We start from the raw sequence: 27,461 nt of genomic DNA on the forward strand, positions 1-27,461 counted from the left end.
TAACAGGGTGTGAATAGCCCAGTTGTGTGGCCAAGGCTATTCGTACCAGGGGTACGAATACACTCCGTTATATTTCTGAGAAATTCTTGAATTGTGTGCATGTGTGCGTGTACGTGTTTATGTTTGTGTGTGTGTGTGTGTGTGTGTGTGTATGTGTGTGTGTGTGTGTGTGTGTGTGTGTGTGTGTGTGTGTGTGTGTGCATGTGCTTATGGGTGTGCTATGTGTGCCTGTGGCCTGTGTGTGTGCATGTGCATGCATGCGTACATATAACTACTATGTGTGTATGTGTCATATGTATGATTACTGTGAATGTATGTGTGTGTGTGTGAATATCTGTTTATGCACATGTGTTCATATGGAATGGGTTAAGATGACCCCTGGAGGCAAACATACGCAAAAAATTGGTCGTCCTAAGCCCTACAGTTCTCAAGATATTCACAGAAAACTCTGTTGGTGTACGGTCACTAAATGTACATAAATTAATGTACATAAATTAATTTATTATATGGCCCCCCATGAACGAAAGTCCACGAAACTTGGCACCCTGAAACTTGGCATCTGACTAAACCTATATGACCGCTGCCAGTGGCGCAAAAAGTGGGTATGCGCTATATGCGGCGCATAGGGGCGCAGCGCCGTGGGGGCGCCAAAGCGATGGTAAAAAATAATAAAATAATAATAATAATATATTTGGTATATTCTATATGTAGCTACTGTTGTACTTACTGTACGTTTCTTAATCATTTCTGCATTTCCTCAATGTTAAATAACATTTTAGAGGACTAACAGGCTAGAGTAGGCGTCCTATCTCATATGATTCCATCATAGAATTTTGACATAGAAAAGGGAGTGGGTGGCGCTGTGAGCGCTGAGTGAGCAGGTACGAGTAGTGAGTTTTCGTCTATGGAAAAAGATGGATACAGCAAAAAAAGCTGTCGGGGGCTAAACATAGAAAAAGAAAGAGGGGAAATGAGATGGCATGTCAAGGGATGCGACAGTAGTTAAAAAAGTGGATGGTGAAAAGTAACAGGTAGGATTTAAAGTGTGACGTCTGTACTTGGAGGCTTGCAAATATTCATGTTAACAGACTAACTAGCGTTTGTTAAGCATATGCCGATCATATCCTATTCCATTAAGATAGCTAGGTGGGTACCATGCTCATACTGAACTTTTAATAGCAAACATGGCAAACTGCAAACAGAAATGTCACGCTAGCAACAACTCATTACATGTTTCCATTTCCTAACAATCCTAATATTAATAGCTTAATATTGTGCTGATAATGTGGCAAACAAAGGCTAGAGTTGGATCAGCCTTATCCTTTGTGAGCAACAGCTGGCAAAAGGACGTTGTGAGAACCGTTTAGACTCTCTTAAAGGGACAATGCACCATTTAACAATACTTCAAGTTCAAATTGGCAGAATTTCTTAAAAAATAATAATTTACACTAATAGTGTAAATTATTGGCGTTTTGTTTTACTTTAGTTGTTTGTTTGTTTGTTTGTTTTTTGTTGGGGGGGGGGGGGGGGGGTGGGGGGCGCCAATTTGTTGTTGCATACCCCTCAAAAAATGGGTAGCTGCGCCCCTGACCGCCGCTTCACTGCGCGCCGGTCATAATAACTTGATGGATTAATGAATGGATGAATAATGTAGAATACCATAAGCATCTTTGCTCTACCTTAAGCATATTTTCCATGATCAAAATAAGTTCCCCCTACCTGACATATTACTCCAAAGACTTTGAAGTCAAACTCGTTTTTCCAGTACTTTTACATCAAATTCAACATTAATACAAATAAGACTTTAAGTGTAGTCATTGATCAAATATAGAAACAACAACAACAACAACAACATGTGGGCTGCATGGGCATAGGTTTAGATAGGGACCATGGTGACTAGTCACCATCAATATTTTGAGATGACAAAATTGTCCCCACCAATAATAGTGAACTCCTTTGGGCTGTTTAGATTGATTTCCGACGGCCAGGACGACAGTAAAAGAAATGCTGTCATTTGATTGGCTGAAACCGAAGGGGGCTAAGTTATCAGGGCTGTCTGAAAAAAAAATGAATGGGAATGAATTTGGCAGATTTTTTAATCTCTATCAAGACTAGAATTCCTTGTATGAAAAAGTTGAAAAATATAATGAATATGAATGTTCCTATAAGTGAATTCTGAAATTAACTGCTAAGGGAAATGGATTGAGCTGTTGCAATACTATGTTAACTTTACTTTCACTTTCACATTATTTTTCACTTATTTCATCTCCTATAACTAGCACATTTTAGCCAATTCATATGGCATAACATAGGTATTTGGGATTATGTCAACTTCAAAAGGTGCAAGTACACATAAAGTATATATATAAAAAAGAAAGAATACCCTCATCAGGTTAACTTCAGACGCTTAAAAGAAAAAAAAGAAGGGGAACGACAATAACTTATAACTTAACAACATCATGGCAGCTAAACCAGAGCCAAGAAGGCCTACATACAGTACCTATCATTTTATAAAGAAATGTCATAATGTATTAGTTGTTATCCATATTGGTATAAGCATGAGTACAATGCATTCCAAACATTTCTTTCACACTTTTCAGTCATTAAATATCCTACATGGGAAGCCGTCAAGCCAGCACAGAGGTTTTCTGCCAGACATATGTTATTGAAAAGAAAACAACAGAAAGCCTCTCATGATGATTGATAAGTTTGTTGTCTCTTCTAACATATAATTTGCTTACTGCATTCCACACTAACATGCCAAAGGTACAGGAACATACTGAAAGATTTTCTGCACAGCCTAAATGTTATAGGCTACACATTGAGTAAATTTGACCTTTTCAGCTCAGTTTATGCTGACAGACTAACAGTGCTTGTCTAGATAGATAGATAGATAGATAGATAGATAGATAGATAGATAGATAGATAGATACTTTATTGATCCCCAAGGGGAAATTCAAACTATACTATTTTTAGTCTATACTGTTTCTACATGATTGCATGAAAAACATTTATTGTATGTGATTTTCATGTAGGTGTCTATGTGACACAATCAACATTTTTGTATTCTTGAAAGTCTGGTTCTTCTTTCACTGTCAAAAACCCATGAAGAGAGATTCGCTAGTGTGAGGAGATCACTTCAGCTTGATTTTCTGCACACCATAATGCTGTCCGTCAAATAGTCTACAATACAGATCAGTTGTCAGATAATATCGATATGTTTTACTTTCTTACATTCAGCTCTTTGGTGTTTTAAGGTTACATAACATGTATGACTTTCCATTACCTTCCAGATAACCAAAGTTGTTGCTGCCTGAAATCAACAGTTTATTGAATTGTGAGGATGTAAAAGGTAAAAATCAACATCATTCCTATTGTTGTTACAACATGCTCTATAACACATATACAGTGGTAAATATACATCTGATTTCAGCAGGATAATATTGTAGGTTTGCTGCAATTGATTCAGTAATCCAAAATCTTTACCGTGCCATCAATATGTTGAGCCATTTTTATTTACGAGCTGAACCAATGGCTGATTCCACAAATACTTTCTTTTTCTTGTTTGATATAAGAATGTGGTAATATCTAAATTTACTGGTAAAATCTGAATGTCCTGTAAGGTAGTCTATGGATTCATGCCCTCTAGTGCTCAGTTTGATGCCTGCTTCATCATTACAATATGATATATCATTACAACAGTCACAGCCCTAGCCCTATCCTAACTATTTCTCTGCCAAATTATTGTCATGTCTATAAAAAATGTAGGTCTAATATTTAAACTACAGATGACAGCCTGTTTTAGATAAATGCAAAGCTCATAGATAATGTACAAAAACACAACAAAGAGTCAGAACATCTACTGTATAGTACTTTATATCAATTTCACAGAGTAGACCAAAACGTAACATGTTAATTGACATGGTTTTGCCTTGTGCCAAAAACATTATAAAAACATTAATAGCATGTTCCAATATTAATTTAGTAAACTGAACATAATTGACACATTCATAAGTGCTATATTAGCATACTAAGACGACTTAACAAAAGGCTACAACAGCACATTTAGTTTGATGATCTCCACACAGTCAGTCAGACTTCATTTCTCTGGGCTTCTGCTGAGGAGCCATAACTTCATATATGTGTTTGTCATCTAGAGAGATGGAAAAGGAAAGTGATCAACCATTAGAAATGACTTCATTTATTTGTAATGAGTCTTCTGATGGGAAACATGCAGATGTAAAAACACAATGAATAAGAAGCCCTGTGTTGCTACATACAGATAACTGTAACTAGCAAAATGTCTTTATCAAGATGAAGTGGGAGACTACGAGAAAGGTTTACATATTAATATAAATTTTCATAGCAATAGCATTTTTATTGTTGATGTTGTCGATGATGAAGTGGTTATTACTTATGAGTTATGACTATATTGTATATTAACAAACACTATGTATGTGGAAATACCTATCAAACTAACATTTAACATTAGGCTACTGTGTCACACAGTGATCATATTTGACATTTCATGTATGTGGTACCTCTTTCTCAAAATGATGGGGGAAACTAGCATTTAAAAAAAGTTTATATTCACTTATTCTTAGAAAGCACCATAACAATGCCAGGTTTTTAAAAAAAATTACCCCATACCCCTTACAGGCAATTATAGTGTGACTACACCATTCTACATTAGAACAGTATTCTGAATGTTTTTTTTTTAAACTGCTTGTAAATATACCATTACAAACCATTATGTACTATATGCTAAATGGTAAAATATCATATGTTCTTGGTGCTGGTGAGAAATCCTAAAACTTTCCAAAAATCCATATCTAATAAAAATTTCAAGTTACAAACAAACTCACTTGATTGCTGAGGTACACTCTCTAGGTTGATGTTTGCATAGGTATGTGTAGTATCTACAACTGGAAGAGAGTTCAGAGTTCACTGGTAATGATTTCACATGCAAAAGTACTATTATGAGAAGTGCATTACTATTATTATTTTCATGTAGGCAATTTAACTTTCACAATGATGATATAATGTTCCTGGGGGGTATTCCATCAACCTCGCTAATGAAGGCGGCGCTTAACAGAAATAGCCTGGCTTGAACTAGCGTAGACTTTCACTTGGGGCTGAAGCCGTTCCATTAACTCAAGTTAGCGGCATCTTGGCCTCGTTTATTCAAGCGAGGTTTAGTTCAGCTTCATCTCTGCTTGTGCACGAGGTAGAAAAGTAGACCAAAACAGTAGATTGACGAAAAGACGATGTCGTAAAATTAAGACAATACTAGACGATTTCTGTTCGATAGGCAAGCACCATCTACAGGATTTTCATCGAAAGTCATGAAATTTAACATCGAGAGAAAAAAATAGATTGCCTACAGAAATTGGAGAATAATGAAAGCATACATTTAAAACAACAATGCTAATGGTTTGAAATCAATTGCGAGTTTGATTGGCTTCACTCTTGAACACACAGACTATACAGTCTATGCATGAACAAGACGAGTGAATGAATAAATAGTTTAAAATCAAAAACAACTTTGGCATATATTCAAAACTATCTATAGCCGTAAGTGATGCAGAGTAGCACGATTCCTAGAACCACACGCATGTGAAGTTAAAACATTTTTAATCGTATAATCTTCACACATTCTTTGGAGCAAGTGAATGTGTAAATCCATGCTTGGTGCACTGTCGGAAAAAAAACATTTCAATAGGCCTACTTCTATTTTTTAAGTTGTAGGCTACACTGCCCTACAAAGGCTAAGAGCAGTATCTGCACTTTTTCCAAATTTTTTTTTAGTAGTACATGAATAAGAAGTACATGATCTGCTCTTCAATCTGTTAAAATTTCATATGGCTACCTAATACATGTCTTAGCTAAATTTACATTTTTAGTTTGCAGTTTGTATAGAAAAGTAGAGGGAAACCAAGGCAGAGTGCAGTATCTGCCCTTACTGCCTTGATTTCAATGGCCATTACTGCATTCTGCCTTTGTTTCACTTGCCCTTACTCTAATAGTGTGTGTGTGTGTGTGTTTGTGTGTGTGTGTGTGTGTGTGTGTGTGTGTGTACAGGGACAGACTGGGACTAAAAAAAAGGCCCTGGACTTTCTTCTAAAAAGGCACACTGCCATTCACACTCACACACACATTAGGTGTCTATCATGATACAGTCTCACAATATTAAATGCCAGTGGAAGTATCATATTCAAAATAGTCAGATTTTACAAAAAGCAATTAACATATACTTTGACAAATATAAGCAGCAGTGTGCAAAGGTGTCAAAGGTTAGGTTTTGGTGTGCAGCAATGCAATATTGCTTGACATGAAAGTTTACAAGAATACCCGATTGATTTTGTTCCATTTCTACATAAATGTTTATAAATGACAGAGTTGCCATTGTTAAGGCATCAAACAGCATATCTTCACTAAAAATGTAGTAAGTACCTCCTCAATTAATATAAAAACTGAGTGATTATGATGACTTGTTACACTTACTGCAAAATGTTATTGTATGGCCATGTAAGTATAAGCAGCAATGCAAAGGCAAAGCGCAGTATAGCCTATAAAACTACCAAATTTTGCCTAAATGTCAAAAAACAAAATGTTTAATATTCACCTCACTTTGATCTATCTAAGTATACCCCTTGTTGTTGAATATAATATGATGCTTATACTTGGTGTAAGAAAAACACAAAAAGCAATTTTTCTCTGTTTGGCATTTTTGCAGATACTGCTCTTTGGCTTTGTAGGGCAGTACAGGTGACGAGAGCACAGGTTGACGGAACCATCTTTTTGGACTCGTTTTCCGACTGATTGTTTTTTTTGCAACACAGCTTAATTTAGCTTGAAAGTTAACCTGCTACGGAGCAGGTTAGTTCTGTGGCATAAATTCCCATGGTTACCAAGCTGGGATTCACGTTAACCTCATTAATGGAACGGAATTCTCACTAAAATTAGCGAGACTTATCGAAAAAAGCCAGGTTTGGCCTTTAGCGAGGTTGATGGAATACCCCCCTGGTTATTGTAAGTAGCTATGGACGAAAGTATCTGCTAAGAACAATAACCATAATCATAACCATTTGAACTTGCATGTGTGTCTTACCTCTACCCATTGTCATATATTTTGACTGGGCTCCATTGCTTTCTGCAGGCTGACTCCTGTCAGGACTCTGAGAGGCGTTCTGGAGTTGTTGACCACTAGAGGAAAACATCAAAAACAAAAACAAAACATTTTGTGTGTTTGCAAACTTTGCTGCTTCTGTAGTTGAGGTCAGAGGAGATGACGCTAATGTTTTATTTGTGGGAGAGACTAATGTGTAGACTAGCCTGTCAACAGACAGTGTTACAATTTGTCACTCACAAATTTCAATGCTGGCTACCACCGTTACCTTTGGTAACAAAAGAAAACAAAAACAAACAAACAGAAAATGTTACCTTTGGTGCCCTATCTTGCCCATAAGATGATTATCTTTATAACATCACATTTTAATTGCCACCAGTGGTTAAAGTGGGATTTGGCAGGTGGGGGAACCCTAAAATCCAGTGTCGGTGCAACGGGGAAAAATGACTCACAGTTGGACAACATATTGAGTATCGTGGTGTAGCAATACTTTTTGGACAAGAATTGATAGCTTCTTGGTCACCTCTGTACACACGGAAATTAACTTACCATTTATTTTGGGCTATATCGGTGGTATGAAAGAATATATTCATTATTAATTTATCTAAGGTGCCGTGTCGTCGTCGTCACCCCCCCCCCCACACACACACACACACACACACTTTAACCCCTGCTTGCCACATCTGGAAAGTGCCACAATTTGCACACCCGCATGCAGTCCATATTTTCTATCAATTTTCACTTACTCAGAGACTGTTATATTAACTACTATTATATTACTATTATAATAACTACTTCTATTTATTGGGAAACTGTTGGTGCCCCCTCCAGCACAGTGTGTGATGCGCGTAGTGGGGGTGACAGCACCGCTCTGCACAATAACAAACAACGTCTCAAAACATTGTGACTGCATCACAAAAGTGGAAACACAAAATGTCTGTCACTGTCAAATATTTTGGCCATGACAGTTCTGTGTGCAATGATACCTACTATTCCTCTGAGACTTGGTTAATATATTTAAAACATCTGTGAAGGCCTCTGTGGGCATGCTGGTATGACAATAAATTATCAAGCAAACTACACATTACCAGAGGGGTATTTTACAAAGGCAGAATTAAGACATCCAAGATAAGTGATAAAGCGAGGTTTGACATAGCGCTGTCTGGTCATCCTAGCTCAACTCGTTTCACTAATGCCAATCCAGGATGAGTAGGAGCGACTATGTCAAGCCAGGTGTAAGTAATTCAGGATGTGTGCGCATTCTCGTTTCTGCTCCAAAGTGCCCACGGTTGGAATAAAAAAGACGCGGAAAATAGCGTAATTCACACAAAGTGAACAACCGCTTTTGATATAGACTAACAATGAAGTAAAGTTATATTCTTTTTGGAATGGGGAATCATGGCTAAAACAGCAGAAGTAGGCGTGGTAGACCAACTGAATGCAAATTTACGTATGCACCCATGTGTGAGTGCTTCCTTGTGTCGGCACGCAACATCATCAAGAAAGCGCCTGCCACTGCAAAGATGCACATAGTATGATATACCTTAATATTACAGTTGAAAATACCTTCGAAAACTTGCCCCTCCACTTCCAATCAACTACAGTAGGCTATTCATCAAATGTCTATCAATAAAATTAGCAAACAATGAGTACCTAGGCCTATGTTAATATTTATAAGGCTATCACAATTAAAACTAGATGTACAAAATATGACCGCCGCCCAGTCCAGCACATTTTTTCCACAAAAATAAATCACGCTGAAAGGCCTATATGATTCTAACTGTCTCACTAAATTGCATTATCCACACTCAATTCTCACTGGTATCTGCTAGACAACAAGTACCAAAACATGATTAGTTCATAGATTTCACATGTAAAATTCATTTTATACAACCCCACCTCCATCTTGCCTGTTCATAATTCTGAGAAATTCTTGAATTGTGTGCATGTACATGTTTATGTTATGTGTGTGTGTGTGTGTGTGTGTGTGTGTGTGTGTGTGTGTGTGTGTGTGTGCCTGCGTATGTGCCTGTGCATGCATGCGTACATATGTCTACTGTGTGAGTATGTGTCATAAGTATGATTACTGTGAATGTATGTGTGTGCGTGTGTATCTGTTTGTGCACATGTGTGCACATGAAATGGGTTAACATGACTCCTGGAGGCAAACATACAGAAAAAAATGGTCATCCTAGGCCCTACAGTTCTCAAGATATTCACAGAGAACTGTGTCTGCCCTACCCTCCTTTCGGGGGGTCCAGTCCAGCGGGGGGGTGGGCTACAGATCAAAAAGAAAAATGACGGTTCCATGCTATCCATGTGGGGTTACATGCCCACCAAGTTCCGTGTACCCCGGTCTTTCAGTGTCCCGGGAATCCTTGTTGGTGTACGTCACTAAATGTACACATAAATTATTTTATTGTAAGGCCCCCCATGAACGAAAGTACACAAAACTTGGCATGCATTCGGAGGGTGTCATAATGATAATGAATGGAGACATTGTGATATTGCTTTTTAATTTTTAACTAGGTGGTGCTATACATGAAATAAGTGGTCATGTGATGGGTTGACATGTCCTCTTAAGACCAACATGCATAAAAAAAGGTGGACCTCCTAGGCCCTACGGTTCTCGAGATATTCACAGGAAACTGTCTACCAGGCCAGTTGGTGTATTGTAACATAAATGAATTTATTGTGTGGCCCCCCATGAACGGAATTCCACAAAACTTGGCGTGCTTACAGAGGGTGTCATAATGATTCTACACTTCCAATTTCGTGCAGTTTTGTGTTTAAAGGTGCCATGTGTAAAAAGTGAGGTAAAAATATCCAAAAAATGGTGGACATTACACATGGCACATTTAACTAGGTGGCGCTATACATGAAATTAGTGGTTATGGAATGGCTTCGCTGCGCGGCAGTCATAATAATAACCATATAGTAGTAGGCGGACAGTCTGTTTTAGCAAATAGTTTATAAATGGAATAAAGCTCCTTAAAATTAGCACGGAGGTCTGATGTTAATGACAGCTAGCTGAACCAATAAGACCACATAATTACCATTAGAATTAACTTAGCTTGGCTGTTAGCCTGGTCGGGATCAGGCTAGGTGCAGAGAATAAATCCCCATGGTAACTTATGTGCCATCTCTTTTGTGAAACCAAGTCAAGGCTAAATTCATCCAGGATAACCTAAAAATCCCAGATTAATCCCTTATCTAGGTTTTGTGAAATACCCCTCAGGAGGTGTTTGTGGGGAAAAAAACAACACTTACTGCATTGATGTGTCTGTAACCGGTCCTGCTGTGAAACAAGAGGCAGGCAATAAATACTTCTATTTGTAGATGTGAGACTCTGATAATTGCGATAAAACGGTTGGCACTCCTGTAAACACGACTTTTGAAGTAAATGTACCTTGCGGTTTCTTGAAGCAATGCAGCCAAACCAAGATTCTAACCAAGGCAAAGATTATCACCAGGGCAACTATCACATCCATTGCTATTAGGTTGGCAGATTCAGAGTTTGAGGCTGAAAGTGAAACTGTTTATAGTTGTTATTCATGTCATTGTTTTGCTCCAGACCACTGCATATGGGATTATTTGAGTTTTACCCTTTATGTGAATCCAGCTCTCTGGTGACTCTCCTCTCTCTGGGTTGCTGCATTTATAGAGGCCTTCATGTGACTTTGAGACTGCAGGGATGGTCATCTCTCCTGTGGTGGAGGTCTGCAGGAGTGTCCCATCTTTATAGAAGTCAGCACTGATGTTTGATGGCTGGTAGCGATATCTACAGCGCAGAGACAGAGGATCTCCCTCAGTCACAGGATGGACAGGACTCTCCAGGATCACATTGCCATCTGCACAGAGCACAATGGTGATATGTTTAAATTAATAATTTACAAAAAACTATTTATAACATGATGCAGAATGTAAATTACTGTATTTTATACATACAAAATTCATAAAACAACAGGGACATATATAGACACGTTATTTTTGTGCCTACAAATGATTTAAGACAGAAAAAGGATAGACCTACTGTACTAATAAAAAAAAGTGTCTGAGGCTCTCATTTACTATTAAATCACAAATCACAAAGGTAAAAGGGACAACAACCATCATGAACTTACTGTGCACTGTGATGTTGACAGGATTACTCTGCTCTCCAGACTCAGACTGACACCAGTACACTCCACTGTCTGATGGAGATGCTGAGTTGATGCTGCAGCTGGATCCTTTTTCTGATCTCCAGTCAGTGGGACACAGCTCACGCAGCGTTTGATCTGAGAACGATCTCAGATTCCATCCATTCCCACTCCCCTCACAGCTCAGGGAGAGAGAACTGTAATCAAAATGTTGATTTCTATTGGGACTGACAATCAGAGTAGATGGAGGAGACAGACCTAAGACAAGGGGAGAATTAGATTAGATTAGATGAACTTTATTGTCCCAGAAGGGAAATTTGTCTTGGGCATACATTGCTACATACAGCTGCTTACAATACAAAACATACACAAGTTCAACGCCCCATACCACATAAAAGACAACAGGAATGAAATAGAGTAAGCACAGCAGACATAGGGATCAGTACCTCAATCTCTAAGCAGAGATGAAGGTATAGATTTGAGATTAGAGTTAGGTTAGGTTAGGGTTAGGTTTTTTTTGTTTATGGAAAAGGGTTAGTTAGTTTTTGGGTTTGGGTGTTAAATGATTCTCCATCCAGGTTAGGGTTAGAGGAAGTGCTGTGGTTGGTTATGAAAAAACTGGATTCTGGAGCTGGAGGCAGAGAGACTAAGTATCAAGGGTAGCCGTAAAACCTCCCTAGGAATAGGTGTAGGTTGTCATGTGATAGGTGTATCTGTGTGTGTGTATTGCATGTGGTGTGTGCTATATAAGTGGGGGCATCCATGCATGAGTTGAAGACCAGAAGTTTAAGTCACCGGTTCGAAAAGAATGACCTATTGATCCAGTGTGAATAGAGTACCCAGGGCTGGGTATATGACCGTCCTCATAAATAAGATGAGGGCATATGTAAAACATATATCTGTGTGTGTGTATCTGTATGCACTATGTGTAGTATGGGTGAGTTATGTTAGGTTAGGTTAGGGTTGGGTTAGGTTAGGTTAGGTTAGGTTAGGATAGGATAGGATAGGTTAGGTTAGGTTAGGTTAGGATAGGATAGGATAGGTTAGGTTAGGTTAGGGTTGGGTTGGGTTGGGTTAGGTTAGGATAGGATAGGATATGATATGATAGGATAGGATATGATAGGTTTAGGTAGGTTAGGTCTTCAGAGGAGAATTTTACATTTTGCAGTAAAACAGAAATTGTAAAGATTGAGACCCAGAGAGGCTGAGGTTGGCTGAACTCCGTGTGATAGGTTGGCTCTCCTCTCTCTGCTCTGCACACATAAACCCCTGTGTGTCTAAGAGCAGCAGGGCTGAGAGTGTAGGAGCCTCCAGCTCCTCTGATGCTTTCTGACATCTCTAAATAATAACCTCTCGTCCTATGAATGGCATGAAACAAATCCGGTATGTAGGGGGCAGTCTTGTACCAGTGGAATCTCCAGCCTGTAGTGGAGCCTCTAACCTCACAGCTCAGAGTCACTGAGTCTCCTTCAGTCAGCCAGGTCTGTGGAGGTCCTCTAAGAACTGGCATGGGTATTTCTGTGTGTTGTCAGTATATGATTTTAAACAAAAGGATGGATGCCATGTCTTAAATATATGGCAAAAAGCATAACAACTATGTCTATCAACTTCACAAGTGAATGCAAATTAATTGTAACTGCACTATTACAGGCCTATCACAAAAAGTTACAGGCTACTCTTTTTTTAATCTTGTTCATTTTTTGTTTATAGCCTTGTACTTGGGGGCAGCCGTGGCCTACTGGTTAGCACTTCGGACCTGTAACCGGAGGGTTGCCGGTTTGAACCCCGACCAGTAGGCAGGGCTGAAGTGCCCTTGAGCAAGGCACCTAACCCCTCACTGCTCCCCAAGCGCCGCTGTTGATGCAGGCAGCTCACTGTGTGTACACTGTGTGCTGTGTCTGTTTCACTAATTCACAGATTGGGATAAAGGCAGAGACCAAATTTCCCTCACGGGATCAAAAGAGTATATATACTTATACTATACTTGTGCTATAGGTAGGGGATATCCCACAGAAGCCAATCAGTAACACATTATATTAATTTCACATTACACAATGTAACAAGACACAGCAAAAATGTACAATTCTTAAACATAACAAAAAGCATAAATCCTCACCCACCTGATACTGTAACTCTGACAGCTTCACTGATCTCTGATGTCTGTTGGTACCTACTCAATAACCCTCTGCATGTGTAGTCACCACTGTGGAACTGATCTGCACTATACACAGTATAATTCTGCCCTGAATCGTCTGGATTTGGGAGAACAAGTCCATTTATATACCAGCTGTACTGCCAGTCCATGTATTGGACTCCCTGGATGTCACACCTGAGGATGAACATGTTTCCACTGAAGATGTCTGTCGAGTTGGGCAGGAGGGTTGCAATTGCTTTAGGCCTCACTGCCCAATAATAATAAGAACAGCGTCAATACAAACGTGTATGTTTACAGTTTTTGATTCAGTGACAGAAAATGGAATGGTAGATAATAACCAACTCACCTGTGATGTTCACCCACACTGCATTGCTGTACTGTGTGTAGTCGCGTAGATATCTTGCTCTGCACCAGTACTGTCCTCCATCAGAGACCTTAACAGAGCTGATGCTGTAGGAGTTTCCATCAGTCTGGGCTACAGGATAAGAGGTCTGTGTGTCTCTGTACCAGTAGAATCTCCATCCAGTAGACTGGTCCATGTCACATTTCAGGGTAACTGAGTTTCCAGTGAATACTGGTGCCACTCTGCTTGAACTCAGTGAAGGTCCCCCTGGATATTAATAAAACATGTCATCATTACGTCATCGTTTTAAAGTAAGGGAAGTTAAATAAAAACACTTAAAGCCACACAGGTACAGAGTAAACATTTAAAACTTGAATCACCTTGTGTAGATCCAAAGTTGATTTCAGCACTTATGACTGATTTGTAAGGAGAGGGATGACAGAAAACAAATGTAGTATCAGTAATTAGGAGAAATCTTGCAGAGGAAATATCATTGTCAGTATTTGAGCATAGAAATTGACTTGAATTAAAAAGATGGGTGTAAAAATATTGTATGAGGACACATGTACACCCCCCATCCCCCCTTCGATCTGCATGCATCCATTTCAGTTTTCACTGAATCTGACCTCTGGTTCATTCACAAAGTATACGATAATTCAAGAGTCTCTGTATCAAAAAGTTGCGTTTAACAGATCGTTCTGATCCGTGGTTATAATTGACTGATTTTAAAGCCTTTCACTGTCAAAGCAATAAATACATAAGAACAATTGTACACCTGTGACTATATTACATCAGTATACTACACTTCATTACATATACGTACATAAACATACAATCTAATTACATGCATATGCAAAAACACACATACAATATGTGTGTGTCAAACTCACGGAGCAGCAGAAAAAGTTGACGTGGTTCCATGTTGTCCTCTCTGTGTCTTCTCCCTTTTCCTGAATTGCTGTCTGTTAGTTTACCACAAGTGTGGTTGCACATATCACATCTATCCCCTGCATGAATGGACACCTCTTTCTTTTGCTCTTGCTTGAATTGGATTTATGTACCGTATGTGGAATTGTAGCCTATGTGTCTACAGATACATATCTTTTAACTGTGTTTTTTTTTTTAATTTTGTACATGTGACAGTTTACCTTGCTGTGTTTTTCAAAGGTAGTGCTAACTAAGAGAGGACACACATTCTACACTAATCAAGTAGTGTGGCTCTGCTACTATCGCTATGGTTACAGAGGTGTTTGCATGCATCACATCTTTTACATCACGCCATCTTTCTCACATGGGTTTAGTAAACTACACTCACAGGTCCAGTCTCAAGAAGAGTCACTGTGCAGAAGGATTTCAGTCCAGTCTGTGCAGTCCAACTTTCCGTTTGTTCACTTCCATATTTGGACATGATCTAATAATGTACATATTACAGTTTTTGAAATGTATGCAAAACAAGCTGATACCATGTTAGTTTGAGGTAAGTTTACATGTAGATGAATATGTCTGCATCCTGTCACCAGAAAACCACAGACAACTCTTAGCTGGAGTTTAGAGAAGTTTTTTATTTATGCAATGCTGTTTCAAAAGGGGTACATATTTCATCATGAGAACATCCCACAAATACTTCTATATTTATTAATTATGTATTTTTAAAGGCTTGTTTTTAAACTTTACACACAGTTATGTGAAGAATGAATGAATCAATGAATCAAACAGATTAAATGGCTACTTCTCCTGATGTCTTTCTTAATTTAACACACAGCCATCCAGCATGTCAAAATCTCACTGAAACATGTGTGATGTAAGACAAGATGGACTCATTTTGGTTATTGCGTGTGAATGTGCAATCGACCTTAAAGTGTGTAGCAATTCTCAGTCTTTTTGCATCATCAAAAACCTCATGTCCCCATAAAACATGTTCCTTCACTTAACACATCACATTCATTTCGTAAAGTCATCAGGATATTATTTTCCGACATGTTGAGAAATAGAGGAGTGTATTAAGATCTATGTGGATGTAATTATCAATACAACAGTGATATGTTTGTGGTGTATGCTGAAAATATTCCTCTGGTGGCCAGCAGGGTGCTATACTCTTCATGTTTATCTGTTTACAATACACTCCATATGAAGAGAGAAACAGCAGATGTAAAAACGGATAGTTGGGAAGCAGAAAGCTTCAAGTCACTTAAAAGTAGGTTGTAGTACAAGGCCAGGACTATTTAACATCTATTTTCTCTTTGTCATTTTAATATTTCCTCTGATCTGCATTGCTTCATTAAATGCGTATTCAGCAGAGCAAGTTAATATTACCTGTGAAATATGAAGCAATGTTTGAGATACTCAGAGTGCAAATATGACTGGCTGACATAACTGACATCTGAAAAACAAACTAGAGATACTGTAAATGCAGATAATTCACATTCTGTTGTGGGGTGGAAGCGAGAGAGAGATTGTACTCTGTCACAGGCATACATGAGGTCACTGTGTAGAACTATTGATAACTACTGTTGAAGTCACAATATCATACTAATAATAACACTAATACTTTTTAAAGTATATTTTTTGGGCTTTCTGCCTTTATTGTGACAGGACAGTTGTTGTCCATGATACCATGCACCTTAATTAGATTCCCAAGGCCTTTGGGAATAAAAACAGCCCCACAATAGCACAGCCCCTCCACCATAATTCTCATTAGGTATGAGGTTCTTTTCAGTATAGCCATTCTTCTATATATGCCAAACACACCTAAAGTGTTCGACTCACGAACCGAGAGCGGCACTGAGGCCACAGGACACCAGCTTTATTCCAACAGCAATTAACACGGAGCCACGCCCCTCATTAGCCACCAGAACTCTCCAGCTCCTCCTGCGGATCGAAATACAATAGACATATACAAGTACAAACAGCAATATGCCTAGTACTCAAGAGCACCATACAGGCAGAGGGAGGAAGAGGCATAACGCTTGACGGAACAGCAAAGCCGGGGCGTCACACTAGCCAAAGAGCGCAATTTTCATTTCATCTGACAATAGACCACACTTCCAGACAAAGTCACTGTACCATTCAGTAACTCCTGCTGTTTACATTGGTAATTAAATGACTGGACAGGTGTTTACCTGGCATGCCCTCTAAATAAGCTATTAGCAGGGAGGGCACTTTTGAAGATTGTTTGGGGGACTTGGTGATGAAAGATGACACCTTTATCTGTAATTCACCGATAGATAGATCTCTTACCATGGGGGTGTATAATGTAACGTATACCATGGGTCTTTGTCCAAGCATGTTTGTTACATTTCCAGTTGATTAGAACCTTTTAATTATTGTTTTAACTGTAAATATAGGCATTTTCAACAAAGTACCTAGTTTTTATAGACATTCCCTGACTTACAAATGTCAACACACTTTCTTTTATTTAAATTTAGTGTATTTTCTTGTCTTTCTGATTTTGAAAAATGACAAGAGGATTTAGCCTCTGTGTCACTTTATTTGCATACCTTAGTGAAAAACAAAGTAATGAACTACCTCTGAAAGTTCACAGACACTCTGATTAACTTAACAAAGTTGAAATGATAGGGAAATGCTTCTGTTTTTTTGGTTCAGGTTTTGTATATAAGATTTTCTAAGGATAATTGGGAGCAACGTGTTTTAATTAAACATATTTATTTCTGTATGAGATCTTTTTTCTCAGAATAAATGTTCTTCCCTTCAAGGATGGATTTTTCCTTGTTGTTTTCATTGTGAATATATTAAAATGACATTGTGAGTGTGTGTGTGTGTGTGTGTGTGTGTGTGTGTGTGTGTGTGTGTGTGTGTTTGCATGGGTGTTTGCATGGGTGAGTGGGTGTGCTTGTGACAGACCACCACACCAATCATGTGACATGATAATTATTTGAACCTGATAATGAATGATGATGAAAATAATACATAACTAACCCAGAGCATCTACATTCATAATCCAAAGCAGTAAGGTCTGAAACCCCCAGAGAAGCTAAAGTATAGTGGAAACAGGAAGAATACTGAAGCCCCATCAGAGCTGAAGTGCACTACAAAGAGATCAGAGCCCTCTTTGAAATAAATTCCATTTGAATACAGAGGGAACTGAGTCCTTTTTGTTTCGGTCTACCTTTTGGTCCACTTTTAAAGGACTGAGTTTGGTTCTTTTAAATTCAGGTTTTGTGTGGCCCAGCTAAAAGCTTTTTGCCGAAACATTACTCCATCGAATTAATTCCTGTTTCATGTCCTTGGAGACCTGTGAAATACAAAGTGATAGATATTGAGATACTTACAGTTTAGGGCTGGTGAAACTGGCTAATATTACTAACATTTAAAAATCAAAGACAGACAGAGATTAATCACATCTGGATGAAGAATGTGTGAAAGCAAAAGAGATTAACTTACTTTTCATACCATTGGTTTCCCTGTCATAGCCATACATGAAGTCACTGTGTCCAGCTACCAGCTTCTCCTACAGGCAACATGCAAAGGTCTCATTTGGGATGTCTTATTTCAGCATCTCCATTTAACATACTGGATACATATCCAGTGTAATCATGTTTGATAGTGTAAACTTGATAGATATTTAAACATTGCTTATTTCACCTGCGTTATTCACGGTTTTGAGCTCTGAATACACAATAGCTGCCTCTGCTTCATGTCCTTCTTCTGTAGTTGAAGAGTGATACAATTCAAAGAGTTTATTTTACTATAACAGTTTGCTAAACTTATTTTTGTTGATTTTACTGTTAGCCAAACAAATAAAATAAACATACAAATATTGTGAGATTAAAAAATGTGGCTTTACTTTTCTTCCTGTTTTTGACATTCTCACTTGTGCCTTGTTGATCAATGGTGGCATAAGTAACATCACTCAGTCTAGCGTCAGCACCATCTATTGGGGAACCCAAAATGTTTTTGGTACTTTCCATGTACAGGTAACATACAGTACAATGATAGCCAGCATAGCCAGTGAGATTATCTTAACAATGACGGTCAGCAGTGAGAGTCCATGACACTATTAGTAAGCTGATATGTAAATACACTTGTGCTGCTCAGCTGTATTTGGTGGTTTTGGCATTTACTGTCCCCAGGGACAAAGAAAATGTATGTTATAGATTTGTAATGTTATACCCATACGCTAACAGACTCTCGGCGAGACCAGTGGTAAAAACTAATTCACTGCCATGAATTTTTCCTTTGTCTCCCACAATTTGGTTTTCTTTCTGGTTTTTTTTTTAGATGAACTTGGGCTCTTGTGGGTTACTACAGTGAGACAAAACTCGATTAACTGACCACTGTGTAATGTGTAATATTCCTGTTGATCTTCTTCCTTTCCTCCAGAGATGTGCTGGTCCTGATCCTGACTGATGTTATGCTGTTGCTGACCACTAGAGGGTGATAAAATACCTACACTGTGACTTTATGCATTTAACTGGAAAATGTAATGGAGCTGAGAAGATTAGATACAGGCTAAATAAAGATACAGGCTGAATGTTCAATATATGTTGAAAAAACGTTGTAACACCCTTAAATGTGTGTATTATACACTTACGGCAGTGGTGTTTGTGTCCCAGGGCCTATTGTTAGAGAAGAAAAAGAAGATTTCAATGTCAGCCAAGTTTAACAAAAGTGCAACATACAGTATGTCACTGATCATGCTCATAGGATATTAGTCATGTGATCACCTGTTAAATTGTAGAAAGAACCAAAAGGCAACCATTTTGTCAAAGCTCAGATGAAGGCATCAAGCCGAAACACTTAGAGGAACCATATGTAAGATTGTGGCCAAAACTGGTACTGCAATCACTTTCAAATTACTGTAGAGCGGTGTATCCCCTCCCCCTCCCCCTGACTCGAGGTTGGCAACCCGGACGCCGAAACACTACTGACTTCGTCATTAGTAGATGGAGGGTGGCGCATCAGGCCAAAACACAATATGACATGACAAAACACAACAACATCAGTTGAGGGCTGCAACTTCACTTTTGAAATGGCAATATCCTGGCCGGACTGCTTTTGTCAGTGATATAATGATTTAAAATGAACATGATTTCATGGTGACATATCAGGGCCATTTTATGATTCATTGAAATACATTTCTTACATTTACAGATTTTTTTATTTATTAAAAAAAACGTAAAGCCATGTAAGAGTAAAGGCTTTTTATTTAATCCTGACTGCCTCAGGCTTTTTATTTAATCCTGACTGCCTCAGACATTTACATTTCTTACATTTACAGATTTTTTTATTTATTAAAAAAAACGTAAAGCCATGTAAGAGTAAAGGCTTTTTATTTAATCCTGACTGCCTCAGACTTTGCTTTGAAACAATATGTCAGTGATTCTTGATGCCTCACCTTTAAGCTTCTTGAAACAATACATCAGGAGTATCATTGTGCCTGCAACCAAGATGAGTATCATTCCAACAACTACACCAACCATTTCTAGCTTAGATGGTCCAGGATCTAGTGTTAAAAGTGATAAGAAAAGTGAATATCGTTAATATATGTGAATCTGACAATCAGAGCTAATATATTTATTAGTGCAGACACATTAATTGTACCCTTTACTGTGATCCAGCTCTCTGGTGACTCTCCTCTCTCTGGGTTGCTGCACTTGTAGAGGCTTTCATGTGACTTTAAGACTGCAGGGATGGCCATCTCTCCTGTGGTGGAGGTCTGCAGGAGTGTCCCATCTTTATAGAAGTCAGCACTGATGTTTGATGGCTGGTAGCGATATCTACAGCGCAGAGTCAGAGGATCTCCTTCAGTCACAGGATGTGCAGGACTTTCCAGGATCACACTGTCATCTATGTAGTACATCACAATGTCAAGTATATTTGACTTTTTATAGCAATTTAAAAATGAACAATGGAGTTTTGTTCTCACTCCCAACTGCCAGGATACATTGATGTCAACAGTTTTACTCCCAACTCAACACACATTTATGCTTGCTGGGTTTCACTTCAGCATCAGTTTTCAAAGCACAGAGTAGTCAACGGACAGTCTTTACAGTGATTAATAACTGTACATGTCCTCCATACTGTATTTTTAAGACATTTGTTACACAATACTAAAATATAATTGTGCTTATGCCCTAATTCTTAACATAAACAAATACATTCTGATGGTTTACTCACAGTGCACTGTGATGTTGACAGGGTTACTCTGCTCTCCAGACTCAGACTGACACCAGTACACTCCACTGTCTAATGATGATGATGAGCTGATTCTGCAGCTGGATCCCGTGTTTGTCCAATCATAAGGACACTTTTCACGCTCCATCATACCTGAGAACCATCTCAGTCTCCATCCTGTTGAGTTCCCACTGTCCATACAGCTCAGGGACAGAGGCTGAGATGTAAAATGTGTTTTGTTGTTGGGACTGACAACAATGGATGCAGTAGAAAGACCTACAGGGACAAGGGCAAATAGAGAGTTGAGGTTAGGGTTAGGGTTAGGATTAGGTTAGGTTAGGTTAGGTTGGGTTAGGTTAGGTTAGGGTTAGGTTAGGTAGAATTTTACATTTTGCAGTAAAACAGAATTTGTAAAGACTGTTCTTCACCTGTGACCCAGAGAGGCTGAGGTTGGCTGAACTCTGTGTGATAGGCTGGCTCTCCTCTCTCTGCTCTGCACACATAAACCCCTGTGTGTCTAAGAGCAGCAGGGTTGAGAGTGTAGGAGCCTCCAACTCCTTTGATGCTGTCTGAGAGCAGCTCTACTGAATATGTTCTGCTTTCATGAGTCACATGTAACAACTCAGGCCTGTAGGGGGCAGTCTTGTACCAGTGGAATCTCCAGCCTGTAGTGGAGCCTGTAACCTCACAGCTCAGAGTCACTGAGTCTCCTTCAGTCAGCCAGGTCTGTGGAGGTCCTCTAAGAACTGGCTTTGGTTTTGCTGTTTGTGAACAGCATATTGTTTCAAACATAAGGATGGAAAACATGTATTAGCCATTCATGTAAAAGAATAAGTATTGCAGACCATGCCAAATTATGAACAGAATAGTACATCTAAAGAAAACATTTTATTGGAGAACAACACTCTTGTTATTATACTGTACAAGAGAAAGACGAATGACAAGACAAAAAAGAGACTCATTTCTCATTGAGTGAAATAAGAGAGACTTTGAGAAGAAGAATAAGTAGGAATGGTAAACAGAATGAAAATATAGCCCTTACTCACCATCCATAGATCCAAATGCAGTTTCTGCACTAATTACTAATTGAAGGGGGGAGGATTGGCAGAGGAGGGTATAATATTACTATTTCGTTTATTTTTTTTATCTAAAGCAGACTAAACACAGACTCTCAACAGCAGGGTCAAGGATTGAACCTGGGCCAACTAGGTCACTGTTCTACCCCACCCATAATTTAAGTACTTTTGTAAAGGAATGTTACATAAATGTTGAAAGTTGCAAAAGCTCAGTCATCTGGGGCCTGTACTACGAAGGGAGCTTAACCTACCCAGATGTAACCCAGGGTTACTTTTTTAAACCGGGGTTGACAAAACCTGGTTATCTTAAGTGGTGTTAATCGGTACTACGACGCTGATTATGAAGTTGATTTGTTGAGCCGGGGTTAGCCTAATTGGAGTTTGTGCGCGTTCACATAAAAGGGGCGGGTTGCAGCGCAAGTCACCACTTTCAATGATGACGCGATCACCTTATTTTACGGATGAGGAATGCACAATTATTATGCCAAGTTATGAGGAATTAAAACCCACTCTACGACAAAAATCAAATACGTCGGCAGTGAACAAAGCAAGGCAAGGCTGTTGGCAACGTATTGCAGATCGGGTAGCCTAAATGCCTAAAAGTAAAGTTTTATTCCCACATGTTCTTCAAATATGTGTTACGGAGGATTAGTAGCTTGCGGAATGTCTGAAATGAGTTGAAATAATTAAATAGCCTATTTTGAGTTCATAGAAAGGCCTACAGATGCAACACAATTCAGAAGTGGGCATATAGATTACAGTAATAAGGATCATTTAATGTTTAAGTAGCCCCCATTGACTGATAGTGTATGCCTAATCCTGTGAACATTTCAGATGCAACACCATTGCCAAACGCACATGGCAGCAGGTGAAAATGAAACACAAAAACATTATTCAGATAGTAGGTTTATATAGTTATAGCTTGCATTAATATTTCTTAATTATGAAAACATGTAGGCCTAGCTTATATCCTTCACTTGGCCTCTGTTCTACAGCTAACAAGAAAAAGGTGTCTTTGAACACTAAAGGCACCAGAGTGTTTTACAGTAGCAGAGGAGTTGGCCATCGCAAATAATAGTGGAAGGCCGATTATGGAGGGGGTTGAGGGAGGCATTCGGTCGGATTCTGGTCCTGTGGAAATGTGTAGCCTTTATGTGCAGGGTAATATGACATTCAATTCAACAAGTTTGTTAAAATGGTGATTTTAATTTATTAGTAGCTATTACTGTAGGCTATGTCCCATTTATTTTCGGACATACAGCACCGGTGGAATAATAAATAAATGTCCACGTACGGGCATTGCTGAGACGTCTTCCTAGATCATCTGACAAAGATAACGAATTCCCTCGGCTGACAATCTCTTCATAGAGAATATTGCCCGGGTAGCCTATATATTTTCTGGCCGTCTCTAAAACCGGCTCGCCCTGCGAAGAGAGCCCCTCACGATTTGCGCTCCAATGTCGTATGGATCATCCAGGTACGGCGACATTGTTAGTGGAGGGGTGGTACTTATAAAGGGTGTGGTTAACGGAAACCTCGGGTTAACCAAGAACATAACCTGCTCGTAGCAGGTTTGAGATGCAGCGTAAATTGCCATGGCAGCATACCTCGGTTAAAACCTATCCACCTTTCGTAGTACGGGTTAATCGGGAAGTTACGCCACACGTGATCAAGTTACTCTCGAAGTTACGCAGATAAGCCAGTAACCCCGCTTCGTAGTACAGGCCCCAGTTGTCTGCAGCCTTTGACAAAGTGAATTTCTCCTCTCCTGCATTGTTTACTCTACTATTGTTTACTTCTCATTGGCTTTCTATAACAGCTAGAATTAAATTCAAATCCCTCACTATAGCCAACTCTAACAACATGAGCATAAAATAGATCTCTCTCTCTCTCTCTCTTTCACACACACACACACACACACATGCCAAGATGTTCTTAGAGTGTATAGCTGACAGCTGCGTATAGCTACTGCTAAAGTGCCTTGTGCTCATAACATCTTGATGGAGAGATATTTTGTTGCATGTAAACGTTCTAGTATAATAAATAAAACAAATACTACAGAAGAACAGAGTAAAGTTAGTTAATTACATTGAGAAATAAGACTGTACTAACAAGTTTAATCAGTGGGCTGTCAATTTGCACTTTACAAATCTACAGTCAGGGAGAAATCTAGTGCACAGCATGTATCACCCATATTTAACCTAAATCAGCTTTAACAGAGAGACCATTAAGTATCATTAAGCCATGTCCATAAGGTCCTGAGGACATAATCTGGCACATCTGGCTTACTGTGACATTTTGAGTCGTTTTTTTATCATCCTGAAAGGAATATGAGATATCTTTAGAAGTGTCTTCAAAATGGTACACTTATATGTTGACCTTTGTGAGAGTTTCAGAGATACAGTGTATGTATACAGTACAGATGAATTATTGCTTCATATACAGGACATGCACAGACATAAAATATCATTGTGTTGGACTTACAAAGCAGCAGAAAAAGCTGATTTGGTTTCATGCTGTCCTCTCAGTGTGTCTGAACTTCTGTGCGTCCTCCGAGTTGCTGTGTGCTAGTCCACCACAAATGTTCACCACTATTGCATAATAAATGTGCTGCATGTGTGAACATCTTTCTGTCACATGCTCTTGCTGTAATGCAACTTCCCTTCATTTGCTCTGTTACTAAGGCATTTAGGGATGTACAAGACAATTCAGATAATACATCTTTGATGCAAGGCTTCTGAATAACAATGCTCCTTACATGTTAACATCTAGAAGTGTGTTTTAAAAACTTGTGTAATCAGAAGTATAAATATGTGTGTGGTGTACGTTGGTGTACAGCTGCTGGTCAGCTAGATGCCACTGAATATGAATGTTTCTTCTCTCTCTCTCTCTCTCTCTCTCTCTCTCTCTCTCTCTCTCTCTCTCTCTCTCTCCCTCTTGCACACACAGAGACAACACACCTAACCACTCAAAGTCCCCACAAGACATGCTTGTTCATTTATTTTGTTTTATATACTTTATTTTATTACACAAATTTTACATTTAATGAGGACATTTTACATTTAATGAGGAATTACATTTTAATCAAATAAATGAAAGTTTAATAATCAAATATGAATTTTACAGGTCCAAGAGAACAAGAAACATTTATTTTCCAAATAAACATGCTTGCCATAACTTCTGATAAGGAACAGTACTTTGCCAACACTGCTTGGCCTTTGTTTTATATATCGCCCTAATGCAAAGCCTATGGACCACCACATGGTGCTCCATAAACACAATTTGGTGTATCAGTTTTGTATCAAGGGCATTTCTAAACTGTCTTCATGATGCTGAAAAGTTGTCCATTCGTTCACTGTGAGCAGTCTTTCATATTCTGCAAATTCTCTTGATACTGTGTAGAAGGTTGGCGGCAGATGTTGTAGGGTAGGACCCAGGGTTTGCAATTGTACCACTTCGTATTGCCTAATTGATGGCTGTCTTGATGGCTGTTAACAAACTATTATCTAAAATCATATCGGACAATTATTTACTTCAACAACGGCAATTAGGACTGGTGTGTTGCTGGGCCTGGTGTGGGAACAATGCACAAATCCAAGATGGTCAGGCAGGAGGAATCTGTTGATTTGGTACGGAATGACCCATTGTTTACAATACAGCAAATGCAACTCAGTGGATTCAGCATTTACTAGAAATCCAGAAAAATAAAGTATTGAGATTGGGGTTTGTGTTTACACTTTTGAGAAAAGGGGGGAAGCTTTCAAAAAATGTGTTTTAGCTATTGGGAAAAACTGTATATCGGAAAAGACAGGCATTTCAGTACTGTAAATGAGAAGTAGGCTACATACTGCCGACAATGAACTCTCAATTTATCACTGATAGTTTCTGCCCATTGTTGATATTAACCTGCACTGTTCACTAAAGTGAGTTTAGTGTTTTAGCAATTGTACAAAACTGTAACTCCATGTGAGAATTGAACCACTACTAAACCAAGCTACTTGCATGATACCCTATCACCTACCTACTTGTGCCACAGTCAGCTCTAATTGTGTTAAGGCCTCATAATGGCAGGCATTATTTTTTGTCAGCTAATCTTTGGGGGAAATTGCTCCATATGAAATGTGCATATTAGAATATTTCTGCAGAAGCTTATAGATGTCGACCTGATCTGTCACATAATCCTGCAAGCCCATTTGGCAATCTATTTCCACCAAAATGTTTAAATATGTTATTAAAAAAATAATAACTTTATCAACTGGAAGTCAACTTTATTATGCACATTTATAGTAAGTTAAAACAACCAGACAACATCCAAATGAATACATTTAATTAAAGGGTTAAGGAAAGCAATGTGAACTACAGATAATTACATTGGCAAGGACAAAACATTGAACTGGCTCTTGAGCATAATAATTTCATTACTTATACTTAATGTTATGAGTACATTACAATAAAACTACTTGAACTTGAAATGGAGCATTTAAGGTGTTATTTGGTTGCACGGGGACAATCATTCTCATGCACATTCTCTAAGCCTTGTGATGGCGGCATGTACTGCAGTGGCAGTCTGTGTGGTTCAGCAGCTTCAGATTATACAAACCTGTCACCTGTAAAACATGAACAACATTTATTAATATTTCAACATTTCTGCATTAGCCGACTTTGTCTTAACTGTGAGATAATAAATGCACATTTTTGCTTATCATAGATAGAGTTATTTCTAGAAAACACTTCATATCATACCGATTTAAATTCTCGGGCCACACAGCATGATGCCTCAGAGGTGATGTTTTTTTGCACCAACATTGTTCCCTTGGATCTCAAAGGAGTAGGATACGCTATTGAGTAGCAGCCCCCTTTACACTGATAGATTGGAGCCCCAGGCATGGACAAGCTGGGGTGCTCTGTCAGTTTACACTCATCACGGCCTTCTGAACAAAAAGGCAATAAGGAACATAGGGTCATGCTTTAGCATTCTCATAAGCATTCATCTGTAACTGCTTTCAAGTTGTGCTACACTCATAACAACTTTCAGAAAGTTCTTTTGAAAAGCTTTGCGTCATTTACAGTGTTATCCCATAATGAAGTTTTTACTCTTTTTGATTTTACTGCATTGATGGGCGTGCAATTTGTCAATATGATTCACTTGAAGCTGTGTGAGTTGTTACTTACTGGATGACACCTCGTTGTTGGGATAAAAATCTCCTATGTGAAGAAGTATTGATACCAGCAGAAGGGATGCTACACAAGACTTTGTTTGTGTAACCATGGTGACTGTAGTATCCTACAACACACATGCAAAGAGCAGTCTTACAGTGACATCTTAGATTTCAAACTATGTGCAAAATACAAAACAATTTCCACAAGTACATGTTTGTCTATATAATAGTAAGAATGACCAACATTACCTTTGGTCTTCACCTGCTGCTGTTGATTGAGAGCCTACTGTTCACTAAGCAGTCCCTTTTATATCAGTCCAAGTCCT

At 38.7% G+C, this 27,461-nt stretch overlaps 3 protein-coding genes across 4 annotated transcripts; all 3 read right to left on the reverse strand.

The window, feature by feature from the left end:
• Positions 1–3,919: 3,919 nt before the first annotated feature.
• On the reverse strand, positions 3,920–14,721 carry LOC121689451 (Fc receptor-like protein 2). The gene is made up of 9 exons (XM_042069296.1): positions 14,657–14,721; positions 14,147–14,182; positions 13,770–14,033; positions 11,254–11,526; positions 10,735–10,980; positions 10,400–10,427; positions 7,112–7,206; positions 4,866–4,925; positions 3,920–4,153 (listed from the first exon to the last, which is right to left on the reverse strand). The coding sequence occupies exons 1-9, from the start codon at positions 14,685–14,687 to the stop codon at positions 4,089–4,091; spliced, it is 1,098 nt and encodes a 365-aa protein (XP_041925230.1). The 5' UTR covers positions 14,688–14,721; the 3' UTR covers positions 3,920–4,088.
• Positions 14,722–17,211: 2,490 nt separating this feature from the next.
• On the reverse strand, positions 17,212–24,559 carry LOC121689437 (low affinity immunoglobulin gamma Fc region receptor II-a-like). 2 transcript variants are annotated; one of them, XM_042069269.1, is made up of 12 exons: positions 24,461–24,559; positions 21,947–21,982; positions 21,329–21,661; positions 20,904–21,176; positions 20,328–20,573; positions 20,122–20,229; positions 19,318–19,342; positions 19,059–19,153; positions 18,571–18,657; positions 18,369–18,431; positions 18,177–18,234; positions 17,212–18,018 (listed from the first exon to the last, which is right to left on the reverse strand). In XM_042069269.1, exons 1-11 carry the CDS (start codon positions 24,489–24,491, stop codon positions 18,209–18,211), a joined length of 1,323 nt encoding a protein of 440 aa, XP_041925203.1. In that variant the 5' UTR covers positions 24,492–24,559; the 3' UTR covers positions 17,212–18,018; positions 18,177–18,208. The 2 variants fall into 2 exon arrangements, with proteins under 2 accessions (XP_041925203.1, XP_041925202.1); XM_042069268.1 differs by having other exon boundaries at positions 18,168–18,234.
• A 1,818-nt stretch (positions 24,560–26,377) lies between these two features.
• LOC121689495 (glycoprotein hormones alpha chain-like) lies at positions 26,378–27,390 on the reverse strand. The gene is made up of 4 exons (XM_042069365.1): positions 27,385–27,390; positions 27,149–27,260; positions 26,720–26,907; positions 26,378–26,583 (listed from the first exon to the last, which is right to left on the reverse strand). The coding sequence occupies exons 2-4, from the start codon at positions 27,243–27,245 to the stop codon at positions 26,506–26,508; spliced, it is 363 nt and encodes a 120-aa protein (XP_041925299.1). The 5' UTR covers positions 27,246–27,260; positions 27,385–27,390; the 3' UTR covers positions 26,378–26,505.
• Positions 27,391–27,461: the final 71 nt, after the last annotated feature.

The sequence above is a fragment of the Alosa sapidissima genome, chromosome 18, assembly GCF_018492685.1.
Source record: "Alosa sapidissima isolate fAloSap1 chromosome 18, fAloSap1.pri, whole genome shotgun sequence".
In the NCBI taxonomy this organism is placed as follows: Eukaryota; Metazoa; Chordata; class Actinopteri; order Clupeiformes; family Clupeidae; genus Alosa; species Alosa sapidissima.

What these genes read in the sequence shown, in the direction of transcription:
- LOC121689451 (XM_042069296.1), bottom strand. Translation starts at nt 14,687, where the DNA reads ATGGAACCACGTCAACTTTTTCTGCTGCTCC. An exon ending in AGTGTGGGTGAACATCACAG is followed by an intron (nt 11,527 to 13,769) that starts GTGAGTTGGTTA and finishes CCCTTGTCTTAG; the next exon opens with GTCTGTCTCCTCCATCTACT. An exon ending in TGTCAACATCACAGTGCACA is followed by an intron (nt 10,981 to 11,253) that starts GTAAGTTCATGA and finishes TGCTCTGTGCAG; the next exon opens with ATGGCAATGTGATCCTGGAG.
- LOC121689437 (XM_042069269.1), bottom strand. Translation starts at nt 24,491, where the DNA reads ATGAAACCAAATCAGCTTTTTCTGCTGCTTT. An exon ending in ATATTACACATTACACAGTG is followed by an intron (nt 18,658 to 19,058) that starts GTCAGTTAATCG and finishes GTTCCCCAATAG; the next exon opens with ATGGTGCTGACGCTAGACTG. An exon ending in TGTCAAAAACAGGAAGAAAA is followed by an intron (nt 18,432 to 18,570) that starts GTAAAGCCACAT and finishes CTTCAACTACAG; the next exon opens with AAGAAGGACATGAAGCAGAG.
- LOC121689495 (XM_042069365.1), bottom strand. Translation starts at nt 27,245, where the DNA reads ATGGTTACACAAACAAAGTCTTGTGTAGCATCCCTTCTGCTGGTATCA. An exon ending in CAACAACGAGGTGTCATCCA is followed by an intron (nt 26,908 to 27,148) that starts GTAAGTAACAAC and finishes CTTTTTGTTCAG; the next exon opens with AAGGCCGTGATGAGTGTAAA. An exon ending in TGGCCCGAGAATTTAAATCG is followed by an intron (nt 26,584 to 26,719) that starts GTATGATATGAA and finishes CATGTTTTACAG; the next exon opens with GTGACAGGTTTGTATAATCT.